General features: G+C 45.5%; 2 protein-coding genes across 3 annotated transcripts in view; one reads left to right on the top strand and one right to left on the bottom strand.

Moving 5' to 3' along the window:
- The window catches only part of LOC139548067 (reticulon-4 receptor-like 1), a 254,373-nt gene extending 236,815 nt beyond the window's left edge, over positions 1-17,558 (bottom strand). Inside the window, exon 1 of the mRNA XM_071357381.1 lies at positions 16,651-17,558. Coding sequence (XP_071213482.1) covers positions 16,651-16,663 — 13 coding nt within the window. The 5' untranslated portion in view covers positions 16,664-17,558. The remainder of the gene's footprint in view (positions 1-16,650) is intronic.
- A 2,245-nt stretch (positions 17,559-19,803) lies between these two features.
- LOC139548068 (2-(3-amino-3-carboxypropyl)histidine synthase subunit 1-like) overlaps positions 19,804-22,147 on the top strand; it is a 105,500-nt gene continuing 103,156 nt past the window's right edge. For both annotated transcript variants that reach the window (XM_071357382.1, XM_071357383.1), the window contains exons 1-2: positions 19,804-19,933; positions 21,012-21,161. In XM_071357382.1, coding sequence (XP_071213483.1) covers positions 19,882-19,933; positions 21,012-21,161 — 202 coding nt within the window. In that variant the 5' untranslated portion in view covers positions 19,804-19,881. The remainder of the gene's footprint in view (positions 19,934-21,011; positions 21,162-22,147) is intronic.

Consider the following 22,147-nt stretch of genomic DNA (forward strand, 5'->3'; position numbering starts at 1 on the left):
GGGTGGTATGAACCACAACACACAGGGTGGTATGAATCACACTACACAGGGTGGTATGAACCACAACACACAGGGTGGTATGAACCACAACACACAGGGTGGTATGAACCACAACACACAGGGTGGTATGAACCACAACACACAGGGTGGTATGAACCACAACACAGACACTCAGGGATGAAACAAAGGCTCATATTAAGGTCTTAACGTATGATCGCTCCCCTGGGAATCTACATGTGTAAATGAGACGATGCTCCAACACCAAGTGCTGCTGTCTTTCTCTGGGCTGTTGTTTTGCTATTTTAAATAATTGACAAGGCTGTGCTAGTGAAGACAGGGACAAATCTGCTGAACTAACATCTCAGCCATAAGTGCTTGAGCACCAAACTGCTATCAATCCCCCAGCTATATAGAATGGTTACGGCGCTGACACTTCATAACTCTTATGTAACCCCCACTCGGCTCAGCAATATAACAAGTCCATTCTGTTGACATGTTTTCTTTATTGTTTCTGCGTACGTACAGAGGATGACATCTGCGTATTTGCCCTCTAGATGAAGTTACAAACTGCACTGTAATGTCAGGCCTGTGAATCACAGCTCAGGACCTATTAGCGTGGTTTCTAAAGAGAAGGATCTCTGGTTGTGGCTAACTGCCATGGTGGGAGTTAACTAAGAGACTTGCTAACTTCAATGCTGAGAGTTGTAACTAAGAGACTTGTATTTTAGTCAGAGTTACAGCTGTTAAAGCGGTCAGCCGCGGCTCTATAGTGACTGTGATCCTATATTGGGGGTGTTGGGGCAGAGCTGTGTAGCAGCAGTCCGTTCTGTCAGACTGTTGACGTCTCTGGGTGCATCCCAAATGACACCCTACTCCATATACAGTGCACTACCTTTGACCTATGGGACCTGGTCAAAAGTAGTGCACCATATAGGCAATAGGGTGCCATTTGGGATGCACCCTCTGTTTTCCCCCTCTCTCCTCTTCTCTCCTTGGGGGAACAGAGGGCTGTGTGATTGGGGCCTTGACTGGGAGCAGCAGATAGGAGACAGAGACTGTATACTACTGACTATCTATTAGCCTGACACTTGTTTTTTCTCACTTCTCTTTCCCGTTTTTGATTGCAGGCAAGTCGGGATGCAGCCCTCATTTTCAAGGCCCTGTTGCCAGCATGCTGGCGCTGTAGATGGGCAGAAGAGATAAAAACAGCTCAGGGATGCTCTCTATTCCCCCCCATTAAAACGGCAACTAAAACCCTGCTACGCTCTAGATTCCCGGAGAAAAATCCATAACTGGTATTTTATGGCCTTTCCCTTTCAGATATGCCTTTGCCTAGCTGCCTCTCCTCTAAGACCACAATGCTGTGCTGGCTGTCCATTCAGCACATACACTGAGTGTATGACATAGACTAATCAGGTGAATCCAGGTGAAGGCTATGATCCCTTATTGATGTCACCTGTTAAATCCACTTCAATCAGTGTAGATGAAGGGGTGGAGACAGGTTAAAGAAGGATTTTTAATCATTGAGACAATAAGACATGGATTGTGTATGTGTGCCATTCAGAGGGTGAATAGGCAAGACCAAAGATTGAAGTGCCTTTGAACAGGGTATGGTTTGCCAGGCACCAGTTTGTGTCAAGAACTGCAACACTGCTGGGTTTTTCACACTCAACAGTTTCCCATGTGTCAAGAATGGTCCACCACCCAAAGGACATCCAGCCAACTTACCATAACTGTGGGAAGCATTGCAGTCAACATGGGCCAGCATCCCTGTGGAACGCTTTCGACACCTTGTAGAATCCATGCCCCGACGAATTGAGACTATTCTGAGGGCAAAAGGGGGTGCTCAACTCAATATTAGGAGGCTGTTCCTAATGTTCTGTACACTCAGTGTATGTTCCCTAGTGATGGCCTTGTATCTAACATAACCCCTATTGACGATATAGCTGGGAGGAAATGGTTATCTTATCTTTACAAGACAGTTTTATCTGCACAGGAAGGTAGCTGTGTCTTTACAAGACAGTTTTATGTGCACAGGAAGGTAGCTGTGTCTTTACAAGACAGTTTTATCTGCACAGGAAGGTAGCTGTGTCTTTACAAGGCAGTGTTATCTGCACAGGAAGGTAGCTGTGTCTTTACAAGACAGTTTTATCTGCACAGGAAGGTAGCTGTGTCTTTACAAGGCAGTGTTATCTGCACAGGAAAGTAGCTGTGTCTTTACAAGACAGTTTTATCTGCACAGGAAGGTAGCTGTCTCTTTACAAGGCAGTGTTATCTGCACAGGAAGGTAGCTGTGTCTTTACAGGGCAGTGTTATATGCACAGGAAGGTAGCTGTGTCTTTACAAGGCAGTGTTATCTGCACAGGAAGGTAGCTGTGTCTTTACAAGGCAGTGTTATCTGCACAGGAAGGCAGCTGTGTCTTTACAAGACAGTTTTATCTGCACAGGAAGGCAGCTGTATCTTTACAAGGCAGTGTTATCTGCACGGGAAGGCAGCTGTGTCTTTACAAGACAGTTTTATCTGCACAGGAAGGCAGCTGTGTCTTTACAAGACAGTTTTATCTGCACAGGAAGGTAGCTGTGTCTTTACAAGACAGTTTTATCTGCACAGGAAGGTAGCTGTGTCTTTACAAGACAGTTTTATGTGCACAGGAAGGTAGATGTGTCTTTACAAGACAGTTTTATCTGCACAAGAAGGTAGCTGTGTCTTTACAAGACAGTTTTATCTGCACAGGAAGGCAGCTGTGTCTTTACAAGACAGTTTTATCTGCACAGGAAGGTAGCTGTGTCTTTACAAGACAGTTTTATCTGCACAGGAAGGTAGCTGTGTCTTTACAAGACAGTTTTATGTGCACAGGAAGGTATCTGTGTCTTTACAAGACAGTTTTATCTGCACAAGAAGGTAGCTGTGTCTTTACAAGACAGTTTTATCTGCACAGGAAGGTAGCTGTGTCTTTACAAGACAGTTTTATGTGCACAGGAAGGTAGCTGTGTCTTTACAAGACAGTTTTATCTGCACAGGAAGGTAGCTGTGTCTTTACAAGGCAGTGTTATCTGCACAGGAAGGTAGCTGTGTTTTTACAAGACAGTTTTATGTGCACAGGAAGGTAGCTGTGTCTTTACAAGACAGTTTTATCTGCACAGGAAGGTAGCTGTGTCTTTACAAGGCAGTGTTATCTGCACAGGAAGGTAGCTGTGTCTTTACAAGACAGTTTTATCTGCACAGGAAGGTAGCTGTGTCTCTACAAGACAGTTTTATCTGCACAGGAAGGTAGCTGTGTCTTTACAAGACAGTTTTATCTGCACAGGAAGGTAGATGTGTCTTTACAAGAGAGTAGCCCTGGCCTGGCACACTGGAAGGCAATTCATTATAATCCACAATGGCTGCTTTAGGATTTAGGTGATTGGAATGTAAAACAGTTAGATTACTACGGTACTCCTCTCTCTCATCCACACTACAGCAAGGGTCTTCCTTGACACACCTTTAACCCCGCAGAGAGAGAGAGAGAGAGAGAGAGAGAGAGAGAGTAGCATCATCAGTACAGGGGTCAGGGGATGACATGGCATGACACATCACTCATACAGCTACTACCCCTCCATAGTCTGACTGCACCAGCCACTACCCCCCCATAGTCTGACTGCACCAGCCACTACCCCCCCATAGTCTGACTGCACCAGGCATCCCAGCCACTACCCCCCCACAGTCTGACTGCACCAGGCATCCCATCCACTACCCCACCACAGTCTGACTCTGCATCTGGCATCCCAGCCACTACCCCCCCAATGTCTGACTTCACCAGGCATCCCATCCACTACCCCCCCACAGTCTGACTGCACCAGGCATCCCAGCCACTACCCCACCACAGTCTGACTTCACCAGGCATCCCATCCACTACCCCCCCACAGTCTGACTGCACCAGGCATCCCAGCCACTACTCCACCACAGTCTGACTGCACCAGGCATCCCAGCCACTACCCCACCACAGTCTGACTGCACCAGGCATCCCAGCCACTACCCCCCCATAGTCTGACTGCACCAGGCATCCCAGCCACTATCCCACCACAGTCTGACTGCACCAGGCATCCCAGCCACCACCCACTCTGCCACATTCCGCCCTGCCACATCCCAGACACATCCCAGCCACATCCCGCTCAGCCACATCCCACTCTGCCACATCCCGCTCAGCCACATCCCAGCCACATCCCACTCTGCCACATCCCAGCCACATCCCACTCTGCCACATCCCAGCCACATCCCGCTCAGCCACATCACAGCCACATCCCAGCCACATCCCACTCTGCCACATCCCAGCCACATCCCACTCTGCCACATCCCACTCTGCCACATCCCAGCCACAACCCACTCTGCCACATCCCAGCCACATCCCACTGTGCCACATCCCAGCCACATCCCGCTCAGCCACATCCCACTCTGCCACATCCCAGCCACATCCCACTCTGCCACATACCAGCCACATCCCACTCTGCCACATCCCACTCTGCTACATCCCAGCCACATCCCACTCAGCTCAATCCCAGCCACATCCCGCTCAGCCACATCTCAGGTAGCCCATCCCAGATAGCCCATCCCAGCCTATCCCAGCCACACCCCGCTCAGCCACATCTCATGTAGCCCATCCCAGATAGCCCATTCCAGCCTATCCCAGCCACATCCCAGGTAGGCCATCTCAGCCACATCCCAGGTAGGCCATCTCAGCCACATCCCAGGTCGGCCATCTCAGCCACATCCCAGCGTAGGCCATCTCAGCCAAATCCCAGCGTAGGCCATCTCAGCCAAATCCCAGCATAGGCCATCTCAGCCACATCCCAGGTAGGCCATCTCAGCCACATCCCAGCGTAGGCCATCTCAGGCACATCCCAGGTAGGCCATCTCAGCCACATCCCAGCGTAGGCCATCTCAGCCACATCCCAGGTAGGCCAGAAAACCAGCCCCGTCGAGGACCAGGATGTCTTGCTCCCAGACAGGCTAAACAACTTTTTTGCCCGCTTTGAGGACAATACAGTGCCACTGACACGGCCCCCTACCAAAACCTGCGGGCTCTCCTTCACTGCAGCCGAGGTGAGTAAAACATTTAAACGTGTTAACCCTCGCAAGGCTGCAGGCCCAGACGGCATTCCCAGCCGCGTCCTCAGAGCATGCGCAGACCAGCTGGCTGGTGTGTTTACGGACATATTCAATCAATCCTTATCCCAGTCTGCTGTTCCCACATGCTTCAAGAGGGCCACCATTGTTCCTGTTCCCAAGAAAGCTAAGGTAACTGAGCTAAACGACTACCGCCCCGTAGCACTCACTTCCGTCATCATGAAGTGCTTTGAGAGACTAGTCAAGGACCATATCACCTCCACCCTACCGGACACCCTAGACCCACTCCAATTTGCTTACCGACCCAATAGGTCCACAGACGACGCAATCGCAACCACACTGCACACTGCCCTAACCCATCTGGACAAGAGGAATACCCATGTGAGAATGCTGTTCATCGATTACAGCTCAGCATTTAACACCATAGTACCCTCCAAACTCGTCATCAAGCTCGAGACCCTGGGTCTCGACCCCGCCCTGTGCAACTGGGTCCTGGACTTCCTGACGGGCCGCCCCCAGGTGGTGAGGGTAGGTAACAACATCTCCACCCCGCTGATCCTCAACACTGGGGCCCCACAAGGGTGCGTTCTGAGCCCTCTCCTGTACTCCCTGTTCACCCACGACTGCGTGGCCATGCACGCCTCCAACTCAATCATCAAGTTTGCGGATGACACTACAGTGGTAGGCTTGATCACCAACAACGACGAGACGGCCTACAGGGAGGAGGTGAGGGCCCTCGGAGTGTGGTGTCAGGAAAATAACCTCATACTCAACGTCAACAAAACAAAGGAGATGATTGTGGACTTCAGGAAACAGCAGAGGGAGCACCCCCCTATCCACATCGACGGGTCAGTAGTGGAGAAGGTGGAAAGTTTTAAGTTCCTCGGTGTACACATCACGGACAAACTGAACTGGTCCACCCACACAGACAGCGTTGTGAAGAAGGCGCAGCAGCGCCTCTTCAACCTCAGGAGGCTGAAGAAATTCGGCTTGTCACCAAAAGCACTCACAAACTTCTACAGATGCACAATCGAGAGCATCCTGTCGGGCTGTATCACCGCCTGGTACGGCAACTGCTCCGCCCACAACCGTAAGGCTCTCCAGAGGGTAGTGAGGTCTGCAGAACGCATCACCAGGGGCAAACTACCTGCCCTCCAGGACACCTACACCACCCGATGTCACAGGAAGGCCATAAAGATCATCAAGGACAACAACCACCCAAGCCACTGCCTGTTCACCCCGCTATCATCCAGAAGGCGAGGTCAGTACAGGTGCATCAAAGCAGGGACCGAGAGACTGAAAAACAGCTTCTATCTCAAGGCCATCAGACTGTTAAACAGCCACCACTAACATTTAGCGGCCGCTGCCAACATACTGACTCAACTCCAGCCACTTTAAAAATGGGAATTGATGGAAATTATGTAAAAATGTACCACTAGCCACTTTAAGCAATGCCACTTAATACAATGTTTACATACCCTACATTACCCATCTCATATGTATATATACTGTACTCTATATCATCTACTGCATCTTGCCATCTTTATGCAATACATGTACCACTAGCCACTTTAAACTATGCCACTTCATGTTTACATACCCTACAGTACTCATCTCATATGTATATACCGTACTCTATACCATCTACTGCATCTGCCATGCCGTTCTGTACCACCACTCATCCATATATCTTTATGTACATATTCTTTATCCCTTACACTTGTGTGTGTGTGTAAGGTAGTAGTGTGGAATTGTTAGGTTAGATTACTGTTGGTTATTACTGCATTGTCGGAACTAGAAGCACAAGCATTTCGCTACACTCGCATTAACATCTGCTAACCATGTGTATGTGACTAATAAAATTTGATTTGATTTGATTTGATTTGATCTCAGCCACATCCCAGGTAGGCCATCTCAGCCACATTCCAGCGTAGGCCATCTCAGCCAAAACCCAGCGTAGGTCATCTCAGCCAAATCCCAGCATAGGCCATCTCAGCCACATTCCAGCGTAGGCCATCTCAGCCACATCCCAGCATAGGCCATCTCAGCCACATCCCAGCATAGGCCATCTCAGCCACATTCCAGCGTAGGCCATCTCAGCCACATCCCAGCATAGGCCATCTCAGCCACATTCCAGCGTAGGCCATCTCAGCCACATTCCAGCGTAGGCCATCTCAGCCACATTCCAGCGTAGGCCATCTCAGCCACATCCCAGCATAGGCCATCTCAGCCACATTCCAGCGTAGGCCATCTCAGCCAAATCCCAGCGTAGGCCATCTCAGCCACATCCCAGGTAGGCCATCTCAGCCAAATCCCAGCATAGGCCATCTCAGCCACATCCCAGCGTAGGCCATCTCAGCCAAATCCCAGCATAGGCCATCTCAGCCACATCCCAGCGTAGGCCATCTCAGCCAAATCCCAGCATAGGCCATCTCAGCCACATCCCAGCGTAGGCCATCTCAGCCACATCCCAGCATAGGCCATCTCAGCCACATCCCAGCATAGGCCATCTCAGCCACATCCCAGCATAGGCCATCTCAGCCACATCCCAGCATAGGCCATCTCAGCCAAATCCCAGCATAGGCCATCTCAGCCACATTCCAGCGTAGGCCATCTCAGCCACATTCCAGCGTAGACCATCTCAGCCACATTCCAGCGTAGGCCATCTCAGCCACATCCCAGCGTAGGCCATCTCAGCCACATCCCAGGTAGGCCATCTCAGCCACATTCCAGGTAGGCCATCTCAGCCACATTCCAGCGTAGGCCATCTCAGCCACATCCCAGCGTAGGCCATCTCAGCCACATTCCAGCGTAGGCCATCTCAGCCACATTCCAGGTAGGCCATCTCAGCCACATTCCAGCGTAGGCCATCTCAGCCACATCCCAGCGTAGGCCATCTCAGCCACATCCCAGGTAGGCCATCTCAGCCACATTCCAGGTAGGCCATCTCAGCCACATTCCAGCGTAGGCCATCTCAGCCACATCCCAGCGTAGGCCATCTCAGCCACATCCCAGCGTAGGCCATCTCAGCCACATCCCAGCGTAGGCCATCTCAGCCACATCCCAGCATAGGCCATCTCAGCCACATCCCAGCGTAGGCCATCTCAGCCAAATCCCAGCATAGGCCATCTCAGCCACATCCCAGCCTATCCCAGCCATGGCTCCTGTGTTCTTCACCAAGTACAGGCCTAATTCACACCCTTATCTTCAGCCGCACAAAACAGCACCTGGCACCTCCATTGTGTGTGTGTGCTGCCCAGTGTTGGCGATGCCAAGGTCTTAATCAACCACTCTCAAACAGGCACCTATTGGACCAATGTTAGCGCTTGCCAGCACTGAAGAGCAAGGCTTGTTGGAAGAGGAAAACATGGGCAAATGTCAAGGACCCAATTCTCATTCAGAGTATACACACATGCAGAGAGTCTCTGTGCCAGGAATAGATTTAACTCCAATGTTGGATGACTTAAAAGCACATTGAGATGTGCTCGAAGCTAGCAACCCACATTCTGTGTGATACCGGCCAGATGTCAGAATATGTGTAGAGGTCAATTAAGATAGGTGATTCCATGTCGTTCTGTCTCCATAGTCTGAGCTTTGTTAAGGTCAACAAAGACATTGTGCTAAATTACTGAATCTAAAACCTGCTTTAAAACAATTGGGGGGATTTAAATACAGAAAAGATTTGGGATTAGAGAGAACAGACTTTGGCCCATATTCTGTAATGACTACTATTCCATCAGCCACAATGCCCTGTCCTTAACATACGACTGATTCCTCTCCCTAGTTAACGCTCTGATGTACAACTACAAACAATCCACTTGTCCTCCTCAAGCCATTATGCAAGACAGTCTGGAGCCAGTATCTCATCATTCCTCTCTTCAAATATTAACCACTTGAAGAAAACTCTTTCTGCTGCAGTCCAAGAACATTCATTCTATTCTGTACCTGAGATCAAACCACACTCTCTTTAAACAAACCCGACAACTCATTACGTTTTAGTCATAGAACCGGACAAGAGCCCAAACAGGACTCAGATTGGTATCTCACAACTAATAATCTCTAGTCATTTTGGTGCCCATTCTCCTAGTTGGAAGCTTGAGTGGGAGTGTGTGTGGAGAGAGAGAGTGCTGTATAACAGCAGTATGATAAGCCACTCCGTGAATACATTACAGCAGCACTGTTAGTCTGCACAGGCTGGGGCCTTTCGTTAAGCTGAACACCCACCGGCCCCTCACAGCCACAGGCTGGGGCCTTTCGTTAAGCTGAACACCCACCGGCCCCTCACAGCCACAGGCTGGGGCCTTTCGTTAAGCTGAACACCCACCGGCCCCTCACAGCCACAGGCTGGGGCCTTTCGTTAAGCTGAACACCCACCGGCCCCTCACAGCCACAGGCTGGGGCCTTTCGTTAAGCTGAACACCCACCGGCCCCTCACAGCCACAGGCTGGGGCCTTTCGTTAAGCTGAACACCCACCGGCCCCTCACAGCCACAGGCTGGGGCCTTTCGTTAAGCTGAACACCCACCGGCCCCTCACAGCCACAGGCTGGGGCCTTTCGTTAAGCTGAACACCCACCGGCCCCTCACAGCCACAGGCTGGGGCCTTTCGTTAAGCTGAACACCCACCGGCCCCTCACAGCCACAGCCGGTGCCCCCACAGAGCTAAGAACACATATAACACTCCTCCTAACATATTCACACCGCACTTTACAGCCACTCAGACGGGCCTGTCACAGCACCCTGCCTTATTAAGGGAAGGGAAGTACGGGGGAGACGAGAGCTATTTGAGTTAGAGAGTAGGAGGAGGGCATAGTCAGAGAGAAGGCTAGGAGAGGAGAGGAGGAAAGGAGAGGACGAGAGGAGAGAGTAGTTTCTGCATTTAGAAGATTGGTTTGTGTTTTTCATGGTTTGAATTCCCTGCTGACTGTTTTAAATTTAGCCAAGAATCCCAGTATATAAACTATCATTTTGGAGCCATTGTGAAATTGCATTACGGTAGACTACCACTGGAGACTGAATTAGCCCATTGTTTTCAAGTCAACCATCTTGGGATAAATGAGGTTTGAATGTGACATGGATGGAGTGGGAGATTAACTAGGGGCATGATAAACAAGATGAATCGATGCGAGAAGTCACAATCGGTACTCAGTGAATGTCACATACTGTATGAGACCTGTGTGTGTCAGTGTATTTGTGTGCATATCTGCATGTGTGTGGTTCGTAATATGTTTGTATTATGTAAGCATTCTGCATGTCTCTATCTTGTCACTATAGGCTTCCAACCCCACAAGGTGAATCCAAACCCCCCACCTCTGCATCTTTCCCTAGTGTTGAGTCTTTTCATCTTGTTGTGGAAGTGCTAACTCTCAATGCCAAAAGGGCAGACAGATGCCCCGGGCCGGAGGGGAGCTGCTGTCCCTGAATCTCTGTCCTCAGCACACAAAGGTGATGTCGCCTGGGGAATAGGGCTCAGTACGGGAAGAGCTGTCAAGAGTAACAGGAGAACACCTGGGATTACTGTCAACTGCCTACAGGGCAGTCTCCTCCTTTTCCTCTGTCCCTCCCTTCTCTCCCGTCTATCTACCTCCCCTCCTCTCCCCTGTCTCAGAACATCTATGGCATGGCCATTTACATTGACCTTTAAACTCCAATTAGCCACTTAATGAGAAATGAATTATGAATATTCCAAAAACCAACAGGGCTTAAGTTGCTTGTCTCTTTCACCTCATTATCATCCGCTAATGCCTGGCCCTGCATCACATTTCCATTACAAAGGCAGGGAAATTATGTTTACTGAAGACTCAGGTGAATCTAAAGGGCAAACTGAGATAGGGGAGAATTTTGTAGATTTGTTTTCCGCTTCTGCTCACAGTTAAAATAATACTGTGGATTAAATAATTCCAGAAAACTCTTCAGACTGCATTACCAGGAGACTGTCTGACTTTATACTGTAGGAATAGAACATCCACTTTTGGAAGCCATGCAGAGCCCTCTGCCCTAATCTGGTGTGAAATGGTTGACAAGGAAGCGCGAAAATGGCTTCCGGAGTATCAACAGTTCATTAAATAAGTGAAATGCATACCAGTCAGAGCTGCTATCGTCACAAACACACACACACACACACACACACACACACACACACACACACACACACACACACACACACACACACACACACACACACACACACACACACACACACACACACACACACACACACACACACACACACACACACACACACACACACACACACATAAACAAACTCACACTCTCTCTGTAATTATTTGTCATCCTCTGTTAAGTGTCATGTTGTTGAATAGTGCCAAAGGCTTCCATGGTAACAACATCATGTATCGGCCCTATGATTGGATGAATCTCCTTTTGCTAAATGAGGTGTTTGGCATGCACTGCCAGAGTCAGAGGTGTGTAGGATAGCAGTCTACTGATTGAGCCTCAGCTCTCCAATGAGAGGTAATACTCTGTCAACTACCTGAGATGCAGTCTCATATGGACAGGTTCAGATAGGCTACAAATAGACAAATCCGTCTGCTCGAAATGTATTGATTGCCCTACCCTGATTTGTATGCTAAAAAGGGGAGATTAGAGAATCGATGTGTGTGTATGAGTGTGCATTGGCGAATGTGTGTGTCTGTGTGTGTTATTTCGATTTTGGGATTTTATCAACCTTTTAAAATCAACCTCATCAACAGAGACAGGAAGAGAGTCTTAAAATAGACATTTTTAAACAAGCGTCAGATTATGATTGGCAACAACGTTCTCACCCTGGATTCACTTCCTGTTTTTCAGGCAGCTTAGAAAGATTTAAGGCATCAGTCTTTACGTTTTGGCTCTACTCTATATTCTCCTCTGTACTCCTCTTTACCCAGCCCTACTGATACCTAGCCCACAATCACAGGAATACTTTGCTTCACAATAAATTGTAATGCAATCATGACAACATGTTAGGAGAATATTATGTTCTATTCAAATGGCCTCTTTAAATATAAGTCACAGAACAAGTTCCCTCATTTAGTCTGGCTGTCTGAATGTTCTCCACACATAAAGTGACAGAGGGGTATTTAGAGTCAGATACTGTGCTGTGTAAATCCATGGTGATATCAAATCAGTGTTTTGAGGAGGCTTTGCCTCAGGGTACTGTCTATGTGATTTCAGCTCTGGCCAGACTGCTGTTTGTCCTTCAGTGACAATGACAGACATAAATTCCCCCTGACTGTGAGTCTAGACCTCTGCTGAAGGTATCTAGAATGGTGACTGGGGACATCCAGGAGATGATATTATCTCTGGGTGACACATCTCTGGGTGAAAAACCATCTCTGACAGACAGATAGTCATGGAGGGCCTCTTGATGCCTGAGAGGTTGATAGTTGGTTATTTGATCAGCTTGTCTCCCTAGTGCTGCTGAGAGCTGACTGAGTGGAAGCTGTAAGGCTGAGCTGAGTTCCCTAGCACCCACACACTGAACCCTGGGAGTAGGCAGGGCAGGGCTAGAGACTGAGAGCTGACTGACTGGGGCCACAGGTGTTTTTCTTAGTCCTTTACATTGTGTTCCACTGGGCTCATTATTGGTAAATCCTCTCTGTTGTCCCCTCCACCATGCACTGCCTGTACTGGAAAACAACAGGGCCAACTCAATAGGCAATGTGCTACTACTCTGGCACGTAATTAGAGATGATTTACAGAGAGTGATTATTCTATGTTACAAAGTTTGATTGCTCAAACAATTATCTCTGTATATGCTGTGGTGATGGAGCTGAATGATGAAGGAAGCGTTGGGCTTTTGTTTGTCTTAGATGCTGTATTTGAGAGGGAGAATGATCACAATTTTCCAATAATTAGCATACATTCAAAAACAGAGTACAGTTAGGCTAGATCTGCAATGTTTTGTACTCTCAAAGTACATTCGTTACAGTATCTGAGTCTGAGCTGTGCTTTATGTTGATGCAGACACATTTCCCAATGAGATATTTTGCAACAACCTTGTCAATCTGAATCTGAATGTCTTCTTTATGCCGAGGATGAACACAAATGAAAAGTACAAACTAACATGACTGGGGAAACCTGTGGGTATAGTGAATACAGAATGTCAATGGACACGGGTGTGTGTGTGTGCGTGTGCGTGTGTGTGTGTGTGTGTGTGTGTGTGTGTGTGTGTGTGTGTGTGTGTGTGTGTGTGTGTGTGTGTGTGTGTGTGTGTGTGTGTGTGTGTGTGTGTGTGCCTGTGTGAGCGTGAGTGTGTGCGTGTGTGGATGTAGGTGAGTGGGTGAGATTGTGAATGTGTAGAGACAGGAAAGTCTCAAAATGGCCAAGGAAAGCCTGTATCCAGCCCCCCTATAAGCCTGAGTGACATGCACCAGCAATTATAGCACATCATAGCAGGGTATATACAGTCGACATCACACCTCCCTCTATCTATCGCAGCACTACTCTGACACATCTCCCTAGTCTCTGTTCCATGGATGACTGGGTATGGAGAGAGAGGAGAGAGAGGGGGGGGGGGAGAAAGGGAGAGACAGAAAAAGAGAGACAGAGAGATAAATCCAGAGACAGACAGACAGACAGACAGACAGACAGACAGACAGACAGACAGACAGACAGACAGACAGACAGACAGACAGACAGACAGACAGACAGACAGACAGACAGACAGACAGACAGACAGACAGACAGACAGACAGAAAAAGAGAGACAGAGCGATAGAGACAGAGACAGACAGCGAGAGATGGTATAACCTGCATAGTAATCAGAACCCACCAGCTGCGACACTGCAACCCAGGGAAGCAGGGAAAGGTAACAGACCACTAGCACTGAGCAAGAGGGCCACACACACAGGGATTAGTGATAGGGACAGAAACCAAAAACAGTGACAGCAGACTCAGACACACATGCTGTTCACACACAGATAGGACTGGCATGGCACACCTGCATCACTTTGCATACATAGACAATGTACTGCACGCCTAGACAGAGAACATTTCCACATCATGTCGGCTTATTGACCAGACTTACTTTGGATTCCATACAACATCAACAGAACTCAGATCAGGTTGGTAGGCTTACTAATCTGGTGCAGCTACATACAAATCATCCATTGGTTGAAAAAAGGTGTGTAATGCCAATAACCATGATGCCCTGTTCAGGTCTAGTCCATTACTTGGTAGTCAGTCTCATAAGGCCATCCTTCCTAATCTTGTCTCGTTAACTCAACTATTGGAACAGAAGCCAGGGATTCTGATGCTAATCACATGGTAATAATTACACAGCTAGTCACGACTTCTCGTCAACCTGAGGAGTGTTTCTGCTGTCACCGTGTCACTCCACACTCTCAGTTACTCACTTTGAATGGGAAATGTGTCACACACCAAATGTCAGGCCGGATGCATCAGCCAGGCTCCCCACAATGTGTTGTTCCAGGCACATATCTCAAACCCACCAAAGAACCTCTGAATTGTTTCCGTAAAAGCTTGCTGATGCCTCATCGACAGTCTATTCTGACTGGAGGGATTTTGGCATACTGTGAAATCTATATATTTTCCATGAACTTTCATGACACATCATCCCCCAAACCCAATATCTCAAATGAAGAACTACAGTAGTTACCATGACTTCAAAAGCAAGAAAGCATATTCAAGAGTAATTATTTAAATTGTCATTACATTTTATTGCAAATGTACATTTGCAATAAAATAATTGTATGTTTCTTGGCCAAACAATTATATTTCTCCAGCTATCCAAACTAACTTGGTCATTCTTGTAAAGTATTAATGCCATACATGTTATGTGAACTGTTCTCATTGTGGGTTAGTATCCTGCACAGCAAATACGGCTGTAAAGTGTACCACAGTAATAGCCACTCAATGACCATGAGAAGCATTTACATGACCATGAAAAAGGCAGCTGACAGACAGTATGCAGAGTGGCCTGGTGTTCAGTCATACATTATACACTAAAACACTGTTCTAACTAACTCAGAGTTAAACTACATATGTAGGATCTTAATTTGATCACCATGTTGCAGGATAAAATGTAAAACTTGTGTTATATTTGAGGTTCAAAAAGGCTTCTGAAGTTTGTAATTTTCCCTTTGAAATTTGACTTGATTTTCACTTACGAAAAATGTCCATGAATAATAATCCACATAATAATTCACATTTCCTGTTGCTGCAGGAATATTTTCCTGTAGAAAACTGACTCAAATGAAGATCCTACATCTGTAACCTCCTGTTTAGTGTGGATGGGGTACTCCATCTCCAGACTCAACAGTGAGTTCCTAGCTAATCTATTTCTAAGAGTCTGTTCAGTTCATGATAATGGTCAGGGTACTTGAAGAACAGACATTTAGTTACTGGCTATGTGAGTTCATCATTGAGATGTCACATCTCCAACCCTGGATCAATAATCAATCTGATGATGACTGTCAGGGAGAGCTACAGTAGTGCTGCATGCATTAAAGGAGTTGAGAACAATACATAGGCAGTGACACATAGTTGAAAGCCAAACAGTGGCCTTTTATTGATGCTGGGTGAAATGAGGGGCACCATTTTGTCAGAAGTATAATGAAGAAAGATTTTAGAAATTATCTTTCTTCAATTGCATAATCTTCATATTGAAACAATCAAAGGAGTCAAATGATCAAGAGAGCAAAACATCAGAAAGATTACATCAAAACTAACAGACCAATTACAATGGTATTACTATGGCATTAACATTGCTTTGTCCATTGCTACTCATTGCAACAAATTCAATGAGAATATGGAAATCGTGTGTGTGGTGTGTGTGTGTGTGTGTGTGTGTGTGTGTGTGTGTGTGTGTGTGTGTGTGTGTGTGTGTGTGTGTGTGTGTTGAATGACAGGGGGATAGACAGAGTTCAATTTGTGTGCATGTGTGGTCAGGTCGTGCCATTGTCAGCATAACTCAATGTTTGAATTCTATGTAGTCCTCAATCACTATACAAAGTCAATGTAAGAGGAACATATTTTTTCTGCTTATTGACCACCAAAAAATACCCTCCATGAAGCCGTATGCAGTGCCTGTCTTGTCCGTATCACCTAGCCAGCCCTAGATCAATGCCCATGAATGAAATAACCAGAGCGCACATAATGCTTATCCGAGAGACAGAGACCGGGCACAACTCATAAACTGCACTGCGGCATCAGCCGTTAATATCAAGTATACTATTCGTGATAGGCCTATGTCTGAATATTTCATTCCTGCCAGGCTCGCGCACACAGGGTTTAATGTTATGCAAATCTGGAAACCATGTCATCGTCGCAATAAATTGTCACGTTCTCGCTCAATACCTGCAAGAATCATTAGCCTACCATGCTGGTGTATCATCATAACATATTTTTCATCACCGATAGCAGCAGACATGATAACACCTGGTAGTCAACTAAGCATTTGCGCACTACTCAGTGGAGGAAAATTCATGGTGAATTTACGGAACAAGCACAGGGTGTTGTTGGCACAATAATAACTCATTGCTGCCAGTCGGATTGATGATGATAAAAAGTTCAAGCACACTTACCCCCTTTGAACATGGTGGAAGATTTATGTCGTCCTCAGTCTTTTGAAAATCATCTATTCTTGTATTCCAGACCAAACGTGCGCTCTCTAGTTTCGAAGTTATCAAAATAAAAGTTTAAAATGTTTATTTGTTTTATGATGGGTCTAATGTAGCTCCTCTTGTCACCGTGCCGTCCAGCCAAAACATTCAGTTGTGATATATAAAATTGTCAACGAACGTTAGTCTCCTCTCATCCCTTTGAGTAGGCTGGTCTATGGGACGGATCTTTTCAAGCAGGATTTGGAAAATACGCAAGGGTAACGTTACGCATTGCGAAGAAATGCATTGAAAATGTCCTTTCAAAAGCAAAATAACTCTGGTGTTCGGCTTGTGAGATGCCCCTTACAGATCGTTTCAATCCTTGATAACCATCATTTTTACACTCACTTTAAATGAACGCAAAACATCTATCACCATGTTTTGGGCAAAACGACTGTGCTCACAGCCTGTCTCCAAATAGAGAGTTAATAATTTTAAAAGGGCAATCTAAATTCCTTCTCGAACGAAGTCGGATGGATCATATCATATTCGTTCAAATCTTTCATTAACAGAAGTTATTTAGATTCACATTTCGTCTCTGAAGTCGGATTAGGCGCTGGGTCCTCAAATCCTGATTAAAAACGTGGACTTTGATGAGTTTCGTTCCGTATAAACCCCTCCAATAATATATTCCGGCGCTTTCCCGTAGTGTTTGGGAACTGCAGTAATATTCCTGCCGTTCTCCGGTCTTATCTGTGAGGACCTTTCAATTTACGCCTCTCCCTCAGAGAATGTAGACTTCGCCATTCTGCGCTCAATGTAGACTACAAAAAGTAGAGCTGTGGGTCCACTCTGGCTCATCATTGCACCCTCTCGGTCCGTCTCTATGTAAGCTCGTTCCGTTATCTACGGTGTCTGCTGGCAAAGTCTGACATTTCAGCACTCCACTTGAAGGGAAAACATTACAATTATCTTATTATTACCTACATTCCAATTTCGTGTTTAGAGGGCAATGTTATTCACATAAATGAACAGTGTCAAATAAAACACACAATAACTTATGTAACTCAATTTAATAGCTTGTTTTCTTCAAATCTGTTAGCCTAATCAGTAAGATCCTTCATTTGCTGCAGGCTCTGAGAGATGGTGGAATTTGGTTTAGAAAAGTGGCCATGACCACTAGTGTGCCAATTCCTTGGCCATCTCTCTTTCAGGGAAACATTTGTAGCTTAGTTAATATGTTTTTATATTTTGGTAAGAGCACAGTGTAGACCTGCTTAACCTTTAATGATGCTGGCTGTTTATCTGTCATCCAATTGGCCCAGAGCACACTAGTCCTAAATCAGATAGGGTTGTTACTGAAAACAGGATGATGTGATGGGGACAATTTCTCAACTAATATTTGAAGAAAATAAATGGTGTTATTGATATTTCTTACTGATAGCTAAGGTGTAATACTGTGAAAGGCCTATTCAAGATTTCATGAGAATTTACATTTAAAGATCTCAGGCTTCAAGGTTCCAAGATTAGAGCTAATACAATTAGATACGGGGTAATGGTTTCACATGGCTAGGGAGGATGTGCATGGCAATCAATAGAAATAACAACAAGTATAATGACCTAAACCTAATGTATATGAAGTTACCTAAACATTTGAATGAAATGTATTTCCTGGCAGAGAGCACAGTGAGATTCAGGGTGGTGAATATAGACCATAGAATTAGAATGATCCTTCTATGGTACAGATGGCCAGCTGCTAGATCTTTGAAGGTGGAGGCCAGCACAGTACTGTATGTGTTGTGTTGCTGTGTGTGTACTGTGCTGCTGGTGCCCTGTGCCATAGTGGGGCTGTGATGGTAGTTTTCCCAGGAGGAGAGACTTTCACAGCCAATTAGTCTCAATGGTTACTGTTGCTATGGTAAGAGGACTCATAACAATGGTTGCAGATAGAAGATAACACTGTATCTAGTGAGGATCATGAACCTTCCCACTGGCCACACACTGGTTTAATCAACATTGTTCAATGAAATTACGTTGAACCAACGTTGAATAGACGTTGAATTGATGCCTGTGCCCAATTGGTTGTGACCCTACTTAGAACTACAACTATGCAACACAATTAATGGAAGACTTACTTCAATAGCATGGAAGAAAATGCAACAGCAAGCAGGCTTCAATTGTCATAAACATTTTCTTTCAAGAAATGTAGCTTGCTGTAGGCCTATTTTACATACTAAAGTATATGTAGGCCTACAGAGATGCATACACTTGAGACAACAACACTGTAAGAAAGAAGAAAGCAACAGGAAACATGGGAAAGGTTGTTGCTAAATAAGGCAGTGTCATTTTCACGGCAGCTATCTCAATCCTCTCAATTCTTGTAGGCATGATATTTTGTGAGTCATTTCTGTCCCTTCCCTATCTCATTCATAGCCAAATTCTAACTGAACAGCAATGGCACAGACAGGAGGTGAAAATTAATGGGATCTAGTCATACAGATGTAGGATCTTAATTTGATCACCTTTGTGTTGCTGAGAATTTTCCTGCAAGGCAGGAAATGGAAACTTGTAGTGTATTTTAGTTTTAAAAGAGCTTCTAAAGTTTGTTGATTTGTCCTAACGAAAAATGTATCAACCCATACAAAAATGTCCATTATAATCCACATAATATTTCAAATTTCCTGTTGGATTATTTTCCTGCAGTGCAGTAGCAAATTGGCTCAAATTAAGATCCTACATCTGTAACTTCTGATGGAGCGAGAGAAGATACCAGTATGCATACAAAAGATTGAGTTGATAATGTTGCTAAGAATGAAGGTTACTGTTAATTAAATAAAAATAACATATTTTCTATTCCATTCTGAACAAATGCAACATTTTCTATCAATTCGTGTCAATAGAGATTCAGAACCGGCAGGTGCCTAGTGGTTATAGAGTTGGACTAGTAACCGAAAGGTTGCAAAATCGAATCCCCGAGCTCACAAGGTACACATCTGTCGTTCTGCCCCTGAACAAGGCAGTTAACCCACTGTTCCTAGGCCGTCATTTAAAAAAATAATTTGATCTTAACTGACTTGCCTAGTTAAATAAAGGTAATATAAAAAAAAAACACGGACAGCGATGCACTGCTCGATTATCTCACATCGATTGTTCCGCCTGCAACGATGGTACTCTGCAATTGATTACTGGCACCTTTCTGGCTCCCCTGAAAACATGGCGGCGCCCACTGTCGAAACGCAAGTCGTTCCAGCTAAAAAACGAACCGGTAATTATGAATCTCTTATATTAATGCTATCACACAATACTTAACCGAGTACGTGGTGTATGGGACATGCTTTTAACAAAAACATTATACATTGCCACCATGAATAAGGAATTATGACGCAGATACAACTAGCGACTAGCTAATGCTAATAACAAGGAAAGCTGACTCAAATGGTTTGAAAGAGTGATTAGCTAGCTAACTTCTGAAATATATTAAACATAATAGAAGATGTGTTTAAATATCTTTAAGGTCCAGGAACTAACCTTTAGCCAGTTAATCACCAGACACTTTCGCCCATGCGCAATTAGGCAAAGAGGTTACCTACCAGGTAGTCTGGCGGGGCCACCCTTGACAGACCAGGTCACTGTATTAAACCTAAATAAATAACCAATAATGCTTGAGGCATCCTTTACAGCAGGGATCATCAACTAGATTCAGCCACAGGCCGATTTTCTCTTGAGCAGATGGTCAAGGGCTGGATCATAATTACAAATTATGTGTAGACTGCAAATTGATCATAAGAAGCCCAAACATATTTATTATTTGACTAAAACATAATAATTTAAAACCTTGCTTACATTTGTATACAATAACATACAGTATATCGCTACTACTCTGGAACAGATTTCCAAAATAAAAATCACTTGCGGCTGATTTGCTGGTGTTTTTACAGTCTTTTATGACCAACAAATAAACACCCCAAAAATAACTTTAAACAAATCAATCCGGCCCTCGTGCCACTAGTTGGGGAACCCTGCTTAACATTAGGTTGCTCTTAGTTATGCTATAATAACATATAAACTACAACAACATTGTATTAACTTGTTGTTATAGTGACTGGATTATCATAGCATATGGAGGTGAGTGGTTTTTGTAATGAGGCATATACAAGAGGAATAGGGATTGTGCAATTACTAAAACAATATGTAACAACTCGTATATAAGAGCAACTTAATGTAAAGTATTACCAATAATCATAACAGACTATGCCCCTACACCGTATTTGATCTGAAGCCTCCTGTCTTGTATGTATTTGTCAACTATCTCCCACAGTAAAATTACTTGATTCTTACCCTAGTACGAGGACCACGGCGGGTGGCCAATCAAATTCCTGATGAAATCCTGCAAGACCCAGAGTTACAGCAGGCTATCCGCGCTCTGCCTGCAAATTACAACTTTGAGATCCACAAGACAGTCTGGCGGGTGAGACAGGCCATGTCTAAGAGAGGTAAGCGCAGAATAGACCTATTCATTAAATTTCTACTATCTATTAGGCTTGGATACTATACTCTATAAGGCTAGGTTAATATATTTCTTACACTATTACCTTACTGGAAAAGACTATTCAGGTGTGTCTATCAGTTCCTGACTAATGTATTGCTATTGGGTTGTGATGGTGATGAGAGGGGTTATTGGGTTGTATGGTGATGAGAGGGGTTATTGGGTTGTATGGTGATGAGAGGGGCTATTGGGCTGTGATGGTGATGAAGTGTTATTGGATTGTGATGTTGATGAGGGGTGAGGTGTTATTGGGTTGTGATGTTGATGAGGTGTTATTGGGTTGTGATGTTGATGAGGTGTTATTGGGTTGTGATGTTGATGAGGGATGAGGTGTTATTGGGTTGTGATGTTGATGAGGTGTTATTGGGTTGTATTGGTGATGAGGTGTTGGGTTGTATTGGTGATGAGGTGTTGTTGGGTTGTGATGTTGATGAGGTGTTATTGGGTTGTGATGGTGATGATAGGTGTTATTGGGTTGTGATGTTGATGAGGTGTTATTGGGTTGTGATGAGGGGTTATTGGGTTGTGATGAGGGGTTATTGGGTTGTGATGGTGATGAGGTGTTATTGGGTTGTGATGGTGATGAGGGGTTATTGGCTTGTGATGTTGATGAGGGGTTATTGGCTTGTGATGTTGATGAGGGGTTATTGGCTTGTGATGTTGATGAGGGGTTATTGGCTTGTGATGTTGATGAGGGGTTATTGGCTTGTGATGATGATGAGGGGTTATTGGCTTGTGATGTTGATGAGGGGTTATTGGCTTGTGATGGTGATGAGGGGTTATTGGGTTGTGATGTTGAGGGATGAGGTGTTATTGGGTTGTGATGTTGATGGATGAGGTGTTATTGGGTTGTGATGTTGATGAGGGGTTATTGGGGTGTGATGTTGATGTGGGGTTATTGGGTTGTGATGTTGATGAGGGGTTGTGATGTTG

This window comes from Salvelinus alpinus, chromosome 21 (assembly GCF_045679555.1).
Source record: "Salvelinus alpinus chromosome 21, SLU_Salpinus.1, whole genome shotgun sequence".
NCBI classification, from domain to species: Eukaryota; Metazoa; Chordata; class Actinopteri; order Salmoniformes; family Salmonidae; genus Salvelinus; species Salvelinus alpinus.